Here is an 18617-nt window from a genome sequence, read left to right as displayed (position 1 = left end):
CCTTAGCACAAAGGCAAAGTCCAGTTAGTCGTCCACACCTAGCAGAGTGTGACTTTTCTTTTCTGCAAGTGTGCTCTCTCTGTCGTGCTTCTGAAACCTCCTTCATCCACTCTAAAAAATTAAACGAAAAAGTAGAAATTGCTTTTCAGTAAATAGTGACAGCAAAACGGATTCGTGCCATGTTACAGGCGCTAAATCGGGATGTCTTGCATTGCTGGCAAAGTGTAATGCGATGCTGTGACAGGAGCAGAAAAGGCTGCCTGTTAACAGTATGTAGTTTAAAGGCAGACCTCACCGAGGACGCTGTTGTCGACGTTCTTTGAGTGACACGGCAACATCAAATACAAGTTTCCACAATGAATGTCGTGACCTCGTCACCTCGGTCACACGGCAGAGCAGACAGCTGACAAGTGGGCAGGAAAAAAAAAACACCCCCTACCCAACAAGCCCTCGATCAGCTGTCAGAAACTCGCACCTCAAACAATCTCACCTGACACAAAACCGGTGAGATGCAGAGAGGATGAGGAAAGCACAAGAAGGCTAAAAAGGAAGGTAGGTAGTCTGATAAAGAGGAAGAAGAGCAAAGGCAAACAGATGGTGGGAGAGAAAGGTGAGGATCCTTAAAAAATAGACAAGAGGACAAAAAGGGAAAATGCAAGTGCAAAAGTGAAATTGATAAAAGGCTCCAAAAGTTGATAAAATTAAAAACAAAAGAGTTAGATAGTCAAATGTAGTGAAACCGGGGCCATGCATTATTCTGTTGTTATCCTGTCTGATGGCAGTCTCCAAAGATGTACTTATTTTTTTTTCTTGAGGTGCAGGCAAGCAGTCCAACCTGTGGAATGAAATATTAAAGAGCTCATATCTGCATGCATGTAGATCCCTGGGTTCAGCCTACATGACATGACAGCATAATCCCCAGTGCTCTGAGGTTCAGGCACAGCATTAAATGAAGAAGCCATGCAGAGCGATGAAGAGAAATAGTTCCTTCTTCCCTTTAATTAGGTTTGAAGGTTGTGAAAGACCAGAACATGACACTGACAGTTGCTCTCTGTGGGCAAAAGACAAGACCGGGAGACCAATTTGTAGCCAAGTCATTCAGTACTACTGTCTCACTGACCTGCACAGGGATGGGAAGACGGTGGTAATAAGAGAACAGCAAATTGTCAGATTTTATTAAATAAGCAATTTGTGCAAAATGTTCAACAAGTTTAAATAAAGTATTAACCCAACAACTGCTTAAAGTAATAGTTTCACTTTTGGAAATTATGCTTTTGAAACATATTGGATACTAATGGCAGCTAGCTAGCTTAGCTTAAGGACAGGGTCTCTCTGAAGTTTGACTTTTACCACAAGGCTGGAAAGCAAAACTGCTTTATCTAAAAATTTGACTTTTTATAGTTGTTAATTAAGTATTATGTTACCTTGTTACCTTGCTTGCAGCAATGACAGCATTACTTTATAAAAACCCAGCAAACATGCACACTTGGGCAACAGTCAGCCGATTTCAGTACATGCTTGGGGAGGAGGTATATAGCAGAGTGATTTTGAGGAGTGAAGATATGGTCAGTACTTTTTTTTAATGCGCAAAAGAAGAGAGTAAAGTGCAAACTGCCTCCATGACAGCAGACAACTGTATTAATATGCTAGCAGCACAACTCTTTTCCAAACATCAAATAACATGCTAACACAATGCTAGCCAAGAACACCAAGTGATTAAATTGAGTGTATGCTGACCTCAAACCTGCAGCCAGAGCCTGAACTTCAAAAAGGTCACAAAGGCATTGATGAGCAGTCAAGCTAACAGCATTGTGGCCTCCATTCCTGTTCATGCAGCAGAATCTCTGTGGTGATCGACAGAGTTGACATACTTTGGTTTTCAACTTTGCTTTGATTTGTCTGCTTTACCTTCATACTCATCCAACTTGCAGACCACCACAGCAGATATTTTAAAAAGATTGAATGTGTGTCCTCATTAGGATTGAGATTTGTGCAGATATGTTGGACTGCAGCCTCAGATTTATAATGTCAGCTGGTAATTATGTGACAACGCATTCAGATCAAGTTAAATAGAAACATGAAAGTAATGTCAGTGTAAAAAATTACTTTCAAATTTACAAATTAAGTAACATAATACAAAAATTTACTTTAAAATAAGTTTAAAAAAGAAAGAAAAAGAAAAAAGTAATGAGTAATAAATTACTTTTTTTGACAACCCCAGCACTGTTCTAGACAACGTGTGCTTCATCTTTGTACAGAAAATACATAGTTATGTTTGACGTTTAGCTCAGTGTGTTTTTCTGTGTGTGTGTGTAATATACAGAAAACAATGCTCTCTATAAAAAAAGAGCGTGCAGGCAGTGTGGGAGTGTGCAACTATTCTCCACAGGATAGGGTGCTAAATGAAATGTAGACATTGTGAATGACGCTACATAGGTGTGAAAGACAAAGTACTCTGGGAAGTAATAGCGTTCTGGGCCATGTTTCCATTCAGGATGCAGACAACATTTTTTCACATAGCATGGCATTACTCAGCCATGGCAGAAAGAAGATCAGTTGCCGCTATGGGGCTTCGTGAACCGGTGAACGTAGGGCTCCAGGGATGACAGAGTGGGGGAGGACTGGGGTTAATGCGGCCTGCAGTCGGGAATGTCTGGTGTGGAACAGAGATGGGAGAGCAGAGGACAACTGTGTTCTCCCTGAGGTTAATATAGTATTATCAGCTGCACAACTGTCCTCTCATAGCCGCATCTATTTCAACAACTGCTGGAGGAAAGAAGGGGGCGGGAGGTGGGGGGATGAAGACAGAGAAAGATAAGGGAAGAAGCGACAAGAGAGAGAAGAAGGGCAAAAAGGGATGAGTGAGGAAAAAACCTAGAAAACAAAGACAAAATACATATTCTCAAGAGTGGACAGGAAAGTTTGAAAGCCTTGAAAGTTGATAACAGATTTAATTCTTCTCATATTATTTAATTTTAATGGCATAAAAACACCATAAAACCCCAACACAATAAAACAAAAACAAAACAAAAACACTAAGATGTCAGAAAATAGGAAGGTAGAAACCAAATCTAATCATTCTCAACTGGGGACATGTAATATGCAGGAGCTCCTGTGCCTGAATATGTTTTATAACTTAAAAGCAATAAAAGGTAATTCCATACTTTATTGACTTGAGTATACTCCCAGTGTTTGTTCCCTGCCTTTAGATGAAATCACAAAGACTCCTGCTCTTTCTTTAAGTTTGTCAAGGATCACAATGGAGTATGATTGATGCTAGGCGTCGCTTGTGGCCCCATTTTTCTGCTCTAAATAAACTGAAGGATAAATCCAGTTGCTAAGCCAGTCCCTCTAAGGGCTGACCTTTTGATAAGCTCATCTCTCAAATTTATGGCAGCTCGGAGAAGCATTATTGCCACAACCTAGAAATGGTTCATGTTGACATAAGATCGTTTACAAGCTTCTCCCCAGAACCCTCAAGGCTCAACATCTCTATGTGTGTACTAACAACGAGAGATTATCCTTGGAGCAAAATAACTTCAGCCTCTGCTTCACCTGAGATTGTGTTGTTATCGAGAGTGCGCGGTGGCAGAGACGGATTTTGTGTACACAATCCTGATATTTCAGCACCACAACTTCCCAAACTTTTTTTTTTGTCTCTCTCTGGATTATCCAACTTCTCTATCGCCTGCCGTGTTCATCCCCCTCCTCCAGCTGAATTCAGCTGTTGAACTCAACCCCACAAATGACACAGGTCAGAGGATCCAAAGTTAAAGGTGGCTGGTGTTGGTGGTGGCGGCAAGCTACTGTTGTGCTACCCAACAGCGAAAGGTGAGCGTGATAAAGAGGGAAGGGACGGTTGAATCACTCATGTGTCCTCTGATTCTGGTTATCTGTCTCAGGCTCCTTGTTTGCCTGCATGATCCAGGCTGGAACCATCAGAAGCTCCCTCTCTTCCCTTTGTTCATGTCAACCATGACTTTCACTGAACTCGGAGCACACTGTTGAGATAAGGGCTCCAATCAGACTGACTGTGGCAATGGAACCGGTGAGAAAACATGGTGGACGGAGCCATCTGGCTGGCTCTTCTCTGTCCTCGCTCTGCTGAGCACAAAGCTGAACCACCTGTCTTGTCTGCTGCACTCTATAGCAGAAGCCGAGTACCACCAGGATGGTAGAACAAGATAGTGTGGGTATGGTGTGTATTTGTTTAGTTGTGTGTTTATAGTAAAAAACAAAAATGCTCAGAAAGAGAAGAATGGCTTTACTCAGTGGATGGGACTTTGTTTAAGTCTCTATTGGTCCTAAGGAATCATATAATACATCCCCAGACATACACCAGATATTTATCCCACTTTCTAAAAGCCTGCAACTTTATTTTCATGCCATCTTCTCTATCGACTTATTGACTGAGGCTTGAGCAAGGTCACCCGCAGAAGCTTCTGTGACAATATTCTCCCAGAGAATATTGGATTTTATCTGCATCTATTAGCAAAGCATTTGGCATGAAAGAAGAATCATTAAACATTTAGTAAGATACACCACTGTGCTTTGAAGAATAGCATTCTGCCAATGTTAAAACCCGGATCATGTCTCTGTAGCTATTAGGCAACGAGTGAGCATGTTTTTGAGTCCCAGATATTGCTTCTTTTTACAGTTGCAAGACAGTAAAAGTCACAAAACTATGAATAATTTATAATACTGTGCAAAAGGTCTTGCTTGGAAAATTGGAAATAGGTGCAGCAATTTACTGAAACATGCAACCATTTATGGAAATACAGTATATAAGGGAAAAAATGAGGTTTGTACAGTTGCAATGACCTTGAAAATCGATATATGATACGACCACCTTCAGTCTAATGTTTCGAACCTTCACGCGGCCTTTACTATCTCTGGCAAGCTTTCTTGTAATTTATTAAGTAGTCTTCAGGAATACTTCATCGAATCTCTTGAAGGACACGGAAGCTATTCCTTGGATGTTGTCTGCCTTTTGATCGGTTCTCTCTGTCAAGATGATTTGGACTCTGTCTTTACGGGTATTAATAGAGTAATAACACTGCATTTACATTGTGTTTGGGATCGTTTTCATGCTGTTAAATGAAATCACTGCCAACCAGATACTTTTCTGATTACATTCCTTTTCTGCATCAATTTTGACAAAATTCCCAACACCACTGGTTGGAAATCAGCCACAGACCATGACAGAGCCTCCACCATGTTTTACTGATGATGTAAACACTGACCTCCTCTGTACATGTTGATGACAATTTAAACCAAAAGTTTCACATTTTACAATAAGACCTGTTGCTACTGATTTCCAGTCCAGTTCTTGTGTAATTTGGCATACTGCACCTGTTTCCCTTCCTTAAGAATGGATTTCTAATGGGCAGATGGATAAACTCAAGGACCTGATGCATACCTCTGGTCTTTACTGGATATGCTGTAGATACTGAAGCTATCTGCTGATTATTGTTTATAAGCTGTGGATAGTTTTTTAGCCATGCACCTTCTTCCTCTGTCCTCCATTTGTCCAGTTTTTCACATTTTTAAGGACAAACTGAACACGATCTGATCATACACCATGCTTTTAACTAATAGCACTTTTCGAATCACCTTATAAGTGCAAATACATTTTTTTTTATATTATACGTTTATGTTAAACTCTGTTATATTTGGTGTAATACAAGGACTGGACCAAAAATTAGTGAAAAGGGAGCCAACTTTAAAAAACATTCAGAAAACCTGAATGAATATTGCTTAAGACCACTTAAAAGTAACAGTTTGGCTCCTTGGAAGCAAAATATAAAAATATGAGGGGGACACTCAAGACTTTTGCACACTATTGTATTGTCTATCCAAATACCTTAAAGTATATTTTTTTTAAACTTCCATTAACACTAGCATTAATCATACCTGATCAAATTACTAGATAATTTTTCAGCTTTCTCCGTTATATCAGCCAACAACAGAAGCTGTCGGAAGTCACAGCCATTTTATAGAAAGATATCCGAGTGTATGGGGTGAGACTCAACAGGGAGACTAAGGAGAAGCCGACATCTATCGAGCCCATCAGTGACAGAATATAAGACAGGATGCTCCAAAGAGAGAGAAAAGACAAAGCCCTGTTGGATCCTGGCAAAGTGATAAGTGCCTTGACCACGGCAGTCATTACACCATCAGAATTAAATGATAAGATTCCAATTACCAGCTAATTTAAACCACCGGTCAAATATGAGAAATAAAGGATGGAAAAAAGGATTTTATGTTGTAATGGCTTTCTGCAGGTGAAAAGGGAAATTGAGAAAATCTTGCAGATATTAAATAGGGTTGTATAAATGACCTGCCTCCATAAAAATAGCTCATTGCCTCATTAATCTACAAGGTATTCCTGCCCTTTTTCACCAACATGACTAGTGGAAAAGTACCAACTTAGGAATACTTACATATACCGACGCTCTCCTTTAAAGTTTGTTTTTGCAGCTTAATCAGTCTATGAGAAATTAAAGGCAAGTCTGCACAGCCTACATTGTCCTCATCCGAACAGTAGGGGGTCTTGTACTCTAATTAATCTGACTAGTCTCTCTGCTGAAGACTGGATCAGTTTGCAGGACTGCTGCATTATTCAACGTAGCCACGGGGTAAGAGAGGAAGTCTGTGGTCTGGAGTCACCTTACTCTGAGCTAAGGAGCAAAGCAAGAGATGGAGAAAACGATGAGGGAAAGACATTGAAAGTAATGGAAAATGAGCAGGGTGCGGTGGAGGGGTATGATTAAAAGAGATAAGGAAAAGAAACAGGGCGAGGGATCGGAAAGGTGCGTCAGATCAAATGGTCAATGCGGTTCAAGGTGACAGGAAAATGTTAAAAGATCACATCCGCATTAGAAACCGCAGGTGGGTCAGAGGGGATATAGACAGAAAGTCCATCTTTAGCCATCAGGTCTGCACTTCTGCTGACAATCTGATCGTGAAACCACATTGTGTGTTGTTGTTTTTTCAGCTGTGTATGCATTTTGTACAGAACATCCAATAAAGGCTGCGACAACGTCTCTTTTTCCCCCCATTGCTCATTTATTGTTAATTGTTGGTATCGCTCAAAAGAAAGATCTTTCTACCCCGATATACATCTCTCTTCTTATTTTCTTTCATTAAATACACACCATGTCCCCACAAATACAATGATCAAAAACACAGTAGTCATGTACTGTTGGTTCATACAGAAAACAACAAGTGAAATCAAACGTCCTGTGTTGGCAGTTGTCACTCAGAAATAGTCATAATAAAAAGCTTTGGAATGGTAAAAGTATAATGCACTCACAGTCGTGGCTAAAGGTTGAAATAAATCATATGGATCGGGTTATTCTGAAATCACTGAAATGAAATGCAAAGCGTAACGAGCGTCCGTACACGCCTCATGAGCTGTTTCGCTCGCAGCGCTGGGATGAACGCTCGTCGTTAAAAGTTCTGACAAAAACTCACAAAATGGTCATTTACAGCAACATTCAGCTTTATGGTTATGTTGTGGTTACTTACTATACGTCTTTACTCTGGGCAAACATATAATATATTATTCACATAACATAATATACATCTGTATATACATATTCCTTCCACCCTTAACAAAAAAAAAGTGTCCAGGCACTTCCTTCAGCAATCTTTTGCCAGATCACTGACTACAATGTAGCTACCTCATTCTTCCTCCTCATCACAAACGAGCTGCTCTATTTGAGAATCTGTGGGAGTCTGGTGATGTTTGTATACTGTTAGATTGCTCACATATTCTGGTTATCCCACCTGAACCAGAGTGTGAGCTGCAAACTAGCAGCAGGGTTGCCTTTCTCAGCTTCTGCAGGCTTCAAGCTGTCTCTCCTTGTTCATTAGGGTAGGTCCTGTAGTGATACCTTTACCACCCTCCCTGAAAACCTCTACTTAAAGGAGTCTCGGGAGATGTGTTGGCGCATAACATATTTTAAAAGGCTAATAATGGAGCTTATTAGAGATATTTTTGTGGCTATAAAGCAAAAGTGATAAAAAAACAAAAAAAAACAGAAAACAAAATCTCTTCCTTTGTGTAATGGGGTCTTTGCAAGAGCATGTTTCAAAGTTGTCTCTGATCATTATGTGTATCACACATCCCAACCTGACTGCTTCTTACATTGATTCAGGCATAAAGAGTTCCAGTGCTCTCCAGGCTCTGGCCAACAGCTGAAAAAGAGTGGATTTTGTTTATCCATCAACTCTGCGGTAAGTCAGCAGCAGGGTATGTGGCCAACAGCTTCTTACTTTTACTCCTTTTTTAAAATCACATTTCTGCATTAAAAAAATATGTCCGGCAATGAGCAGTGACCCAAAATAGCATTCCCGCCATCTACTCAATCTTAGTGCCCCCTACCTCCTGTTTTCTTTTTAATCTGTTTATTTTACACCAACAGGAACAACAACTGGCTTCAAGTGTAAATGAGCCCCCCTCTTACCTGAAAGGTTTAGGACAAATTCAAACAGGCTTAGCTTTTCTTTGACTTTTTTTTTTTTTTTTTTTACAGCACAACCAAATGTCTCGGACAACGAATGAGTAGAAGAGGTGCAGACTGAGACCTGTGTGACCGCACCAGTTCAGACACAACGGCGCATCATTTTTCACACCAACACTGTGGCATCTCGATGCGTTTCAAACAGCTTTCCCCTCCTCTCCTTTTGCTGTCCCCGGTGAGCATAAAGTACAAACAATCACTTCGGAGCAAGAACATTAGCTGATGCAGTACATAGTGTTTGTTTGTAGGCATATATCAAGATGAAGCAGTAGAACAAAGAAAAGGATTCAAGTCAGTCAGTGGGATTGGCACCGTGACAGTAACGAGACAGGAATCTCCCTCGGTGGCACCAGGCTCACTGCCAGTAACGCCCACCTGTAGCACACATGGTAATCCAGCACAAACATTATGGCAAAATACAACACATTGCACTACTGTACAGTTTCTGCATCAATACTGTTGAATACTGGGCTGGTCTGCTTTACAATGTAGGTCTCTTAAAATCTCTTGTTGTTGTTTTCTACCTCAGGTGGAAAACCTTTTCGATTTATTTGGTGGTTTCAATAAATCTGTCCTATCATTAGAGAATAAGGCAGTTTATGGTATGGTAGATAAGTCATGCCACGAGCACAGTGGACCGTTATTTTATGTAGCTCTTCCACGTTTAAATAATGCTGCTGTAACTCCAGAATTAGATCCAGCCTCTTCGGTTTGTACGAATGAAATGATGAAACACAGCCAAGGTGACCCTTGTTTAGATGAGACAGGTCCACTTTGTAGCTCCAAATATTGTTTTGCTGCTACAGAAACCCTTAGCACATACAAGATGTAGTCCAAGAGGCAAATAGGACCAAGAAAAGCACAAAAAAAAATATCAAAAGAGATAAACATCACCAACAAGGAGGAAATCACAGCTGTACATTAAAGGTTAAAAGTCAGAACCTTGACCATGTTTTTTTTCTTTCCTCTCCTTCCTCTACAGTCCTTTCAAAGCCAACTTCACAGGTCCAAACATTAAAGTAGAGGGGGGGTCACCGGGTGACCTCTGTCTCCAGCGCGTGGGAATTTGCTGCTGTCGTAAACGTTTAGTTGCTATCTGCCTTCAAAGCAGTCCAAGTACTCCAGGACAAGGTCATAGCAAAATCGATACTGGTCCTAAAGAAACAAAAAGGAAAAACACAAAACTAGAGTCAAAAATCTCAAATGCATTGAATTTGGGGTTTTTTCCAATGAATTTACAGACTAGACTGAACTTCCATACCAGAGACTCGACCATGTTGGGTTTGCAGTTGCGTAGAGTTTTGACAGCATAGAATACGTCTACCATGTTCTGATACTGGATCATCTCGATGAGGATGTTGCAGGCACAGAAGGTCCCGCTACGGCCGCCACCATTGCTGTGGAAGGGAATACATTGTCTAATAACTATTACACAGTACAGGCATAAATCAACGCTGCTGCTGTACCTATGCACAGGTATTCATATCTGTGTATGGACAGTACTCAATGCTCTCTGCCAGATCTGTTCAATCACGTGGTGATTTGGACTAGTTACAGAAGTTACACAATGCAAATACTGCAGATACTAAGGAAATGAGAGATGATGAACACATGGATCATTTGCTGCTCATTCCTACTTTTGAAAGGCAAAGCCATGAATGTATACAAGCAGCATAGCAGCCCTCTCTGGCTGAGCTGATTAAAGCTGTGTTTGTGGATATGGTTAATGTTCAGATGTTACATTTATGGTTCAGTCCATAGTGCTATGGGTAGATGCTGCTGTAACTCCTCTTTACTGCTCTAATGGACATTACCAGAAAGCTCTGCTACAGTTTATGTCAGAGATTACAGCAGCAATATTAGAGACTTCAGTGCAATAGCAAAAACAATCATAAAGAATCAAAGCTTGAAAACAGACCAAAAACAAGAAGCATCAAACAAAAAGCATGACCAGGCCAATCTACAGCAGTGTTTCCTTTCTTCCATTTATCTATTCATCTTCTACAGCTTATCCAGGGTCGGGTCACAGGAACAGCAGCCAAGTCCAGACCTCTTTCTCCAACTTCGGCAACTCCCCCAGCTTATCCAAACAACGTAAAGGTACATCCTGCCAAGCTGAAGATGCAAACTCTCCGCATGTCCCGGGTCTATCCAGAAAACCTTGCCAAGGAAACATCCTAATCAGACGCCTGAACTACTTCATTTGGATCAGCTCTACTCGGAGTTCCTCTCCTGAGCACAGCCACCATTGGAAGAAAACCAGTTTCGGTTGTTTGTTTCCGCAGTGTAATTCTTCCTGTCATCACTCAGAACTTTGTGATAAAAGGTGAGCATAGAAATGTAGAATGACCAGTAAACCGATAGCTTTGTTTTTACGCTCAGTTCTCTGTTCACTGCAAAAGACCTGCAGATGCTGCACCAGTCTGTCTGTTCACTCCTTCACTCCCCTCCCCTAACTCATAAACAAAAGCAACTTGTCCCTGACTCAGAATGTGCACTCCACCATTTTCTGCCAAAGGACCATGGCCTAGTCATGCCCTCAGACTAGAAGGTGCTAATGCTCATTCTCACACTGCACAGCTGTGAGCTGCTCCAGTACAAGCTGGAAGTCACCACCTGGTGATGGCAACAGAACCACATCATCTGCAAAAAGCAGCGATAAGATGCTGAGAGTGGCATCCTTCTAGCACTTGGCTCCACCCAGAAATTCTGTCCATAAAGATCACGAACAGAATCAGCCTTGCCCAACATCCACCGGGGGAAAAGTCTGACTTATTCCTGGCAACGATAACCAGGCTCTTACTGTAGTTGACATGGACCGAAAGGCATGTAACCATGTAACAGTCACCATAAGCGGTCAAACACCTTCTCCAACTCCACAAACCACCCAGTACACTGGCTGCTCAAACACCCAAACATACTGAAATATTCTTAAGAGGATAAAGAGCTGGTCCAGCGTTCCACAGCCAGGATGAAAACCACATTGTTCCCCCTTAATCCGAGGTTTGACCAACACAGAGTTATTATAGTTTTGCATTTTTTAGTTTTTATTTTTATTTCAGTTTCAGTTTAGGTACAGTTAGTTTTTAGAGCTGATTCTCTTATTTCAGTTTAGTTTTTTAGTTTGTATTAGTTTCAGTCTTTTAAATTATTATTGTATGAAAGGCATATGCCTGAGGTAAGAGTTAGGAAAATCAGAACTGGTACTACAAAAAATAAAACCCTTTTTGAAAGCAGTTGACTCCATGTCTTGTCGACATCCAAAGTCGCAATAAGCACATCTATCTATGACTCATCAGGCAAAACTAACAAATACTCCAACTAATCATATAACCTCCATTTTATTTTTATTTTTTGTTCATTTTTCAAAGTCTAGTTTTTATTTTACTGACATATTTTTCACATCTGGTTTCAGTTTTTAGTTTAATTTTAGTTACCTATTATAACGTTGGACCAACTGGCATATTTATTCTCAATCTAGCGTTTCCCAGGGTGTGAATAAATATGGAGAGATAAGAACATCACCCTCGAAGTAAAACTCACGGCTTTTGCATGCAGCACACATCTCAGTTTTCCTCTACTTGAATGCTCGCAGCTGACCTATAAAGGAAGTTCAGTGCAATGCTTATAAAAATGTACGGCATCAATGACTCTGTCGAGGCAGTACAAAAGATTATAATATAAAACACAGTGTTGATAATATCCAAAGATGGTTTGGGGTTGCCTCTGGCACAAAACAAGTGCAGGCTAAAAACTGTCTGAGATGGTAAGAGCTGGCCACTCATGTGCCTGCTGTGCTGCCCTGTTACTAATGTGTCGTGATAACCAAAGCAAAGATCCTTCAGTATATACATGACCATCAACACAACATGACAGGTCATGCAATCCTTTAATGATCCCAGCAGCTGTCTCAATTAATACTAGCTGCTGATGGTAAGACGACTGGTTGATTTAGTTCATCAAGATATTATTTCTCTCTCCAAAGGTACAGATTGTTCCTGAGTACAGGTGAAGGTGTTTGTGGTCAAAGCAGCTGCAGTCTATTTATTATACATCCTATATCATATAATATATGATCCAGAGGGAATGGAAAAAAATTAATTAAAATTAATGCAAGCTGACGAGTGTGAGGGGAAAATAACAAATGGGCAGACAAACTGTCAACACAGAATTTTCTACCATGACCCTTCTGGGGCTGTGTAACATTACCATTGCACAATCCTGATATTTAGTAGCTGTTAGCAGCTTCGTGTAATATTTTATTTGAATTAATAAAAAACTAAAGTTTGTTTTTCTTGTGTCAAAGAAAAGAAACATAATACTAAATATGAAGTTGTATAACTGTATAACAGACTGGGGTGGAATCAGTAGTGAGCAGAGAATAGGTGGTTTGTGGGGAAAAATGCAAGTCAGAGTTGCTTTGGGTCATAGTGCAGTATTTTCTTTCTAAACTACCGGTTTATGTTAGGAGTAGGCCCAAGTGAACGTAAAATTGACATAAAATGAGAGCATTATCGAAGAAAAAAAGAGGCTTCGTGGCTGTTTTCGCTCATGGGACACTACTGCATAATTTAACAAAGTGTATGCCATGAAATAAATATTGCTTGAAATGGAATATAAAAATCTGACAAGTGATTGACAAAAAAAGTTCAAGCCTTCTTCATTCAAATTAGTTTGATCTTTTTGATATAATTTGCAATCTATAATATATACTTAGTCATGCTATTAGTGTAGCACTGTGTGCAGGCAAACTGACCAAATTAGCTCAGACTGAAATAAAGCACCAATAAACGGTTGGATATTTGTACACAGACATTTATGATTCCCAAAAGGTATCTGATTGCCGTTGGTGGTCTACTTTTTTCCTCGCACCACTACGAGAGCAACATTTGTGATTCTGAGTGAAATGTTTCAACAGCTACCAAATGGATTGTCATTATAGCAAGTGCCAACATTCATGGTGCTTTTTTTCTTATCTGATACCCTCAATATGACAGTTTTAGTATATCTAACATTTTCTAAGACTTTATATTTGGATGGTGATCACCCTCAAGTGCCCTGAGGCGACAGTTGTTGTGATTTGATGTTATATAAATAAAATTAAAATTGAACTGATTACGGCTGATGTTACTGGCTAAACATCAGGATCATAGAAAGAATAAAACATAGATGCTGTTTCCTGGTCAAATGCAGAAGTGCCTGAAAGGTTTTATTCCATCCAAAAGCAACCAAAGGGCGATAACTTGTGGCAGCAAAATCACTCCCAGTCTCTTAGAAGTTGAGGCAAAAACAGCTTTCTGACTCAGCCTCTTTAAACACTTTACTACTGATTTGATGGTTTCAGTCCCTCATTTCGGGTCACACACAAAAAACCCTCACTGGCTAACAAGCTGTCCGTCACAAGTCTTTAGCCCCACTGAGTGTGCATTTTAACATTTTGCAACCAAGATGGTAATGGTGGAAAAATCCATCTCAAGACTTCAAAATGGGACTTTAGAAACTAATCATTGTAGCTACATCCATTTTTTACACTGTCTGTGATCAGCATGTTAGCATTATCACAGTGAACGTGCTAGCATGCTTAGACTGTTAGCACGGCTTTAGACTAATATCTTTATTATGAGTTTATTTAACAAATGGTGGGCAGTGGGTACATATGCAGTACTGTACAGAAGTCTTGATCCATCCCCCATTTCTTTGTATTATGCTACAGGAGCAGTGATTTCTTGAAAGATGCAAACATAGATGGAAATACAGTGCATGAGGCAAAAACAGAGTTTTTACAGCGAGCTTGAAAGTCAGTATTTGCTCCGACCACCTTTATTCTTTAACACAGCTCTTAGGCAGCCTTCTTGTAATTTCTGTAAGTAGTCAGGAATAGTTCTCCAGGCTTTTTGAAGGACATTCAAAGCTCTTCTTTGTGTTGATGTTGGCTGCCTTTTGTTCTGTTCTCCATCAAGATGATCCTACACTGCTTCAATAATAAGAGCCAGGCTGGAAAATGAAGCTAGCAACAAAGTGCTAAAACATACAATTTAAATCTGGCATATTGACTCTTGGCTTAGTTGTCACACATAACAGTGAGAAAAAAACAATTTATCTTACGAGACTACTTTAACAGATAACAAGATGAAAATCGGGATCCTTGGACGCAAAATACAAGGAAATGATAGGAGGCTCAAGACTTTTCCACAGTACGGTACATATATATATTATCTATATGTACTCGTCTTATTTTTCCAGGATGAAATACATGTTTAACTGAATTCTGGAAAACAATAGTAGAGTGTAAGCAGAAAACAATCAGTAATCTGATGACCCTGTATCTGAATTCTTATCTATCTCATAAAAACAGCATTTGTTTAAATTGAAACACGATATGAATATAAAATATTTATAAAACATAAGAACAGCTATATGAGAAACACTGTAAGTAGTTTGAAATTGAGAAATAACACAATAGTGTGGCATTTTTGCCTTGTATACTCTCCCGGTCATCATAAATGTAAGACACTATCAATAAGCTGATGAAGGACAAGCCACTTCCTCTCTCCTGAGACAAATGCAGCGAAGGTGGGCCTGGGAGATTCTGCAGTGCATAGAAGCAATATTAAGGCAATCAATCGTCGTCACTGCTTTGGCAGTGCTGGATTTAGTGTAGTGAGAACCATCGCATTCTGTATTAAGCTATAATTGATTTGATCTCCATAATCTCTTTCCTGGTTGTCGTGGGTAACACTGTGTGACAGCACTGAGTGATGTGCTTCTGGATGGGGGCGGTGGGATGAGCGTGTGATGGGTTGGCAATGAGCTGGACGGCCCATTCATATTCATCAGCAGGGTGTGCTCTCCGGGGCTTTAGGACAACACAGACGCATATAACACCACTGACTTCACAATAGCACAGCGCAATTTGATTTTCTACAATATAAATACTGCCATGACAAATCACACTGCATCTCATCGTGCCAAATCGCACATGACGACACAAAAACAAGGCAAGAAGCGGTCGCCATTTTTACATTTCCTATGTTTTTACGTATACTTTTGCGACATCTCCCACCAAGAAAACGGTGTCGGCTTAAAATGCACAGTCTTCAACAGCAGCAAGAGCTTTTCAGAAATAGAATGGGCACATTACTGCCTTTTGTATCAATCTGCGTGACGCATGCTGCTAAAACATTACTCACAGGCAGTGCACAACTGTGCGTCCTTCTCCACACTCCCTTTGCCACTTGTGCACTTGAGCCAGCAGGTTGAGGAAAGCCTTCTTGGAGTCTGGAACGTCGCGATATGCCGACCAGCGCAGAAACTGGAACTGACACATCACCAGCTGGCCCTCTTGGAGCTTCAGATACAAGAGAAAGCACACAACACACATATCTGAGGCCATTGTTCTCTTTTGCTGAATATATGTGTGCATGTGGCAAATAAATTGTTCTGGGTGTTTCTGTACATCTTGTGTGGTAGCCAGTTAGAAGCCACTTTTGAGTGCTCCCCAGGCTGCGTGTTGGCATTCAGCGCTGTGCTCACTCAGCAGCCTGACTTTGAGATATATGGGTCTGTGGGAGTAAGAGGGGCCCGCGCTGTGTCTGAAAGAGGTCCCTGTGTGTTCATAACCTTGTCCTGCAGAATCTCACCCAATACTTAAGGACCAGCAGAGAACTGTAAGTCATGCAAATTGGGCCGGCAAAGACACCGACGATGCATGGAGGAATTGCCTCAGTGGAAGCGGGATTTACACAGTGTGCTCTTTTTTGTACTAACCACATATCCGTACATATGCTTACAATGCACTTCCTTTGACTTTTACTCACTACCCTTGTATATCATTGTCAAGCAAAGGAAATCTACTCACTAATGCACAGAGTGGGGCTGAGTGAGGGAGAGGTGTGTGTTATTTTTGTGTGATTGTATTCCTTCCATGCTGCGTTAAGTTGCCCTCTCCTTGACTGTGATGTGTGCTGAGTAGAAAAGAGGTGCCATAGGTAGAGAGGGGAATGACGGGGGCAGTCGACACAGGAGGTGAGGATGCCAATCAAGACAGGAAGTTCTGGGCACCGCTTATCGTGCTGCTTTTAATGGCAAACGGGAAACGCCTTGCATACAGATTTCTTTAGTAATTGGTTGATGTTGATCCTGAGCAGAATGCAAGCATGTGCTTATGTAAATTCCTGAGCATAAAACATGCATAACTACATATAAACAACACAAACAGCCAACACAGTGAAGTGAAAATGAGCTAGTCCTACATATAAAACACATTTGGGAATTCTCTTCAGCTGAGGAAAGACCACACTAACATTCCACTGTGCTTCCTCGACTATGACAGAACCACTGGTGCTTTTATTTTTTTTTTGTTTTTAGCCTATTTTCTGAGCTCTACCTAACGCTGCACTGTTTAAAACGTGTGACGAGCTTTATGAACAATTCAAAAGAAAATCTTTGCTGCCGAAAAGAGTAGACGGCAACTGAAAATATGTCAGGCATCACAATGATGAAGGGTTCCTTTTTAGTATGCCAACGTGCGCATAAGAGAGGGAAGACACCTATCTAGGTAATAACAAGAAGAAATTGAAAAAGCGAAAGACTGACCTTTATGGCATGCATGTCAATGGCTTCCTCTTGCATGTTTTCCACGAAAAAGAAAATTCTTATAATAAAAATCATTCTCATGGGAATGTTTGATGGAAGCACTGGGGGCTCTGGTTCAATTTTCTGGACTGCTGAATATCAAAAGAATGTCCTTTGTAGTACGTATAATAAAGTCTATGAATAAAACTTCTACTCATCTGCCATTGTGCTCGATACAAATTTCCAGGCTCTCGTATAGAGTGTATTTTCTTAAGGGGGACTTATTTGACAAACTCTTCTGTCCCATGAGGCGTAAACTAGTGAAGTGCTGCCGTGTTTGCATTAGTAACGCAAAAGCACACACTATACGGAAATATAGTCTCATGTGAAACCACGAGTTTCAGTTTGCATCCATAAAGGATATTGTAGAAAATGTTAGATGTATAAGATTTATCTAAACCACCTGAAATACTCTAGATTTTCAGGTGCACGTTCGAGGTGACAGCTCTGAATGTACTGCAGGTTAAACCTCCCGCTCATACATTTCTAAAGCAGTTTAAACTTAATATTTGTGAAATATCACCGAGCTCAATAAAATGTCCTGCGCTGGCTGTTTTGGGATGACAATGACTCACCCTCGTGACGTTCTTGACTCGAAATAGACGAGTTATAACGTCCTCGTCCGCTGACATAGACAGGAACTCCACTTCCATCGGCCCGTACTGCTGTAAACCAGGCTCCGGCCAGTACTGGACACATGGCTGCACAAACAACATGGGCAGAGATGAGTTCATTAGTGATTGAGCTTGAAAGAAAATGCTTTTTTATGTAGCTGTGGCCATAATACTTGTTCTTAGAGCTTTGGATTATCAATTGCTGCTGGTGTTTATTAAAATAAAAGCAGCAGTTGGGTTAGTTTTTGTGGAATTTAAAGAGCCACAGTAGTATTAGTTAGAGAAGCATTGGGAAAGGAGAGACCTAATGTGCTTTGAGAGATTTCAACAAGAGGGAGACAGAGCACCGCAGCCCCGCAAATGAACTCTATAACAGAGTTCATAACAAGATCTTTCACTGGACATCTTAAAGTGGCTATAACTCAATTTTCAGACAAGACCCCACAGGCCGAAAGAAACCAGATGAAAACTTTTTAAAGGCGAGTGGATGAAAAGTGGGATTGAATAGGATCATTGCATTTGTTTTATTTTGTCTAGATTAGATAAGGTGTTGCAAAGAACACCCAGAAAAAACAGCACAGCACCTATTTTCCCCTTAACATGTGTAAACCAACTGTAAAGATAAAATATTCGGAACATTTATTAACATTTTAGCAATGCTCGTCACAGCTTTGGAGGTTATACTGACAGTTTAATGCTTGAGGACAGTTTTTACAAACTGCATTTGGTAGCTTTCACATTTAGTCATAAAAATAATAAGTATCTCTGTCTTAGCATATATATTTATAAATCCAGCATTGTTTGGGCTCTACTTTCTTCCTTCTTCAAATTTTTCCATCTT

General features: G+C 40.4%; 1 protein-coding gene across 5 annotated transcripts in view; it reads right to left on the bottom strand.

Moving 5' to 3' along the window:
* Nucleotides 1–7046: 7046 nt before the first annotated feature.
* ptprub (protein tyrosine phosphatase receptor type Ub) overlaps nucleotides 7047–18617 on the bottom strand; it is a 182693-nt gene continuing 171122 nt past the window's right edge. For 3 of the 5 annotated variants that reach the window (XM_005456695.4, XM_005456696.4, XM_005456697.4), the window contains 4 exons: nucleotides 17738–17863; nucleotides 15719–15876; nucleotides 9790–9925; nucleotides 7049–9683 (listed from right to left, as the gene is read on the bottom strand). In XM_005456695.4, the coding sequence (XP_005456752.1) occupies nucleotides 9621–9683; nucleotides 9790–9925; nucleotides 15719–15876; nucleotides 17738–17863 (483 nt within the window). In that variant the 3' untranslated portion in view covers nucleotides 7049–9620. Of the gene's footprint in view, nucleotides 9684–9789; nucleotides 9926–15718; nucleotides 15877–17737; nucleotides 17864–18617 lie in introns of all 5 variants that reach the window. The other 2 variants (XM_025911861.1, XM_005456698.4) reach the window with 2 other exon arrangements.

Source organism: Oreochromis niloticus, linkage group LG11, assembly GCF_001858045.2.
Source record: "Oreochromis niloticus isolate F11D_XX linkage group LG11, O_niloticus_UMD_NMBU, whole genome shotgun sequence".
In the NCBI taxonomy this organism is placed as follows: Eukaryota; Metazoa; Chordata; class Actinopteri; order Cichliformes; family Cichlidae; genus Oreochromis; species Oreochromis niloticus.
Note: the sequence above shows the minus strand (reverse complement) of the source record. Positions and strands in the feature narration are given on the sequence as shown.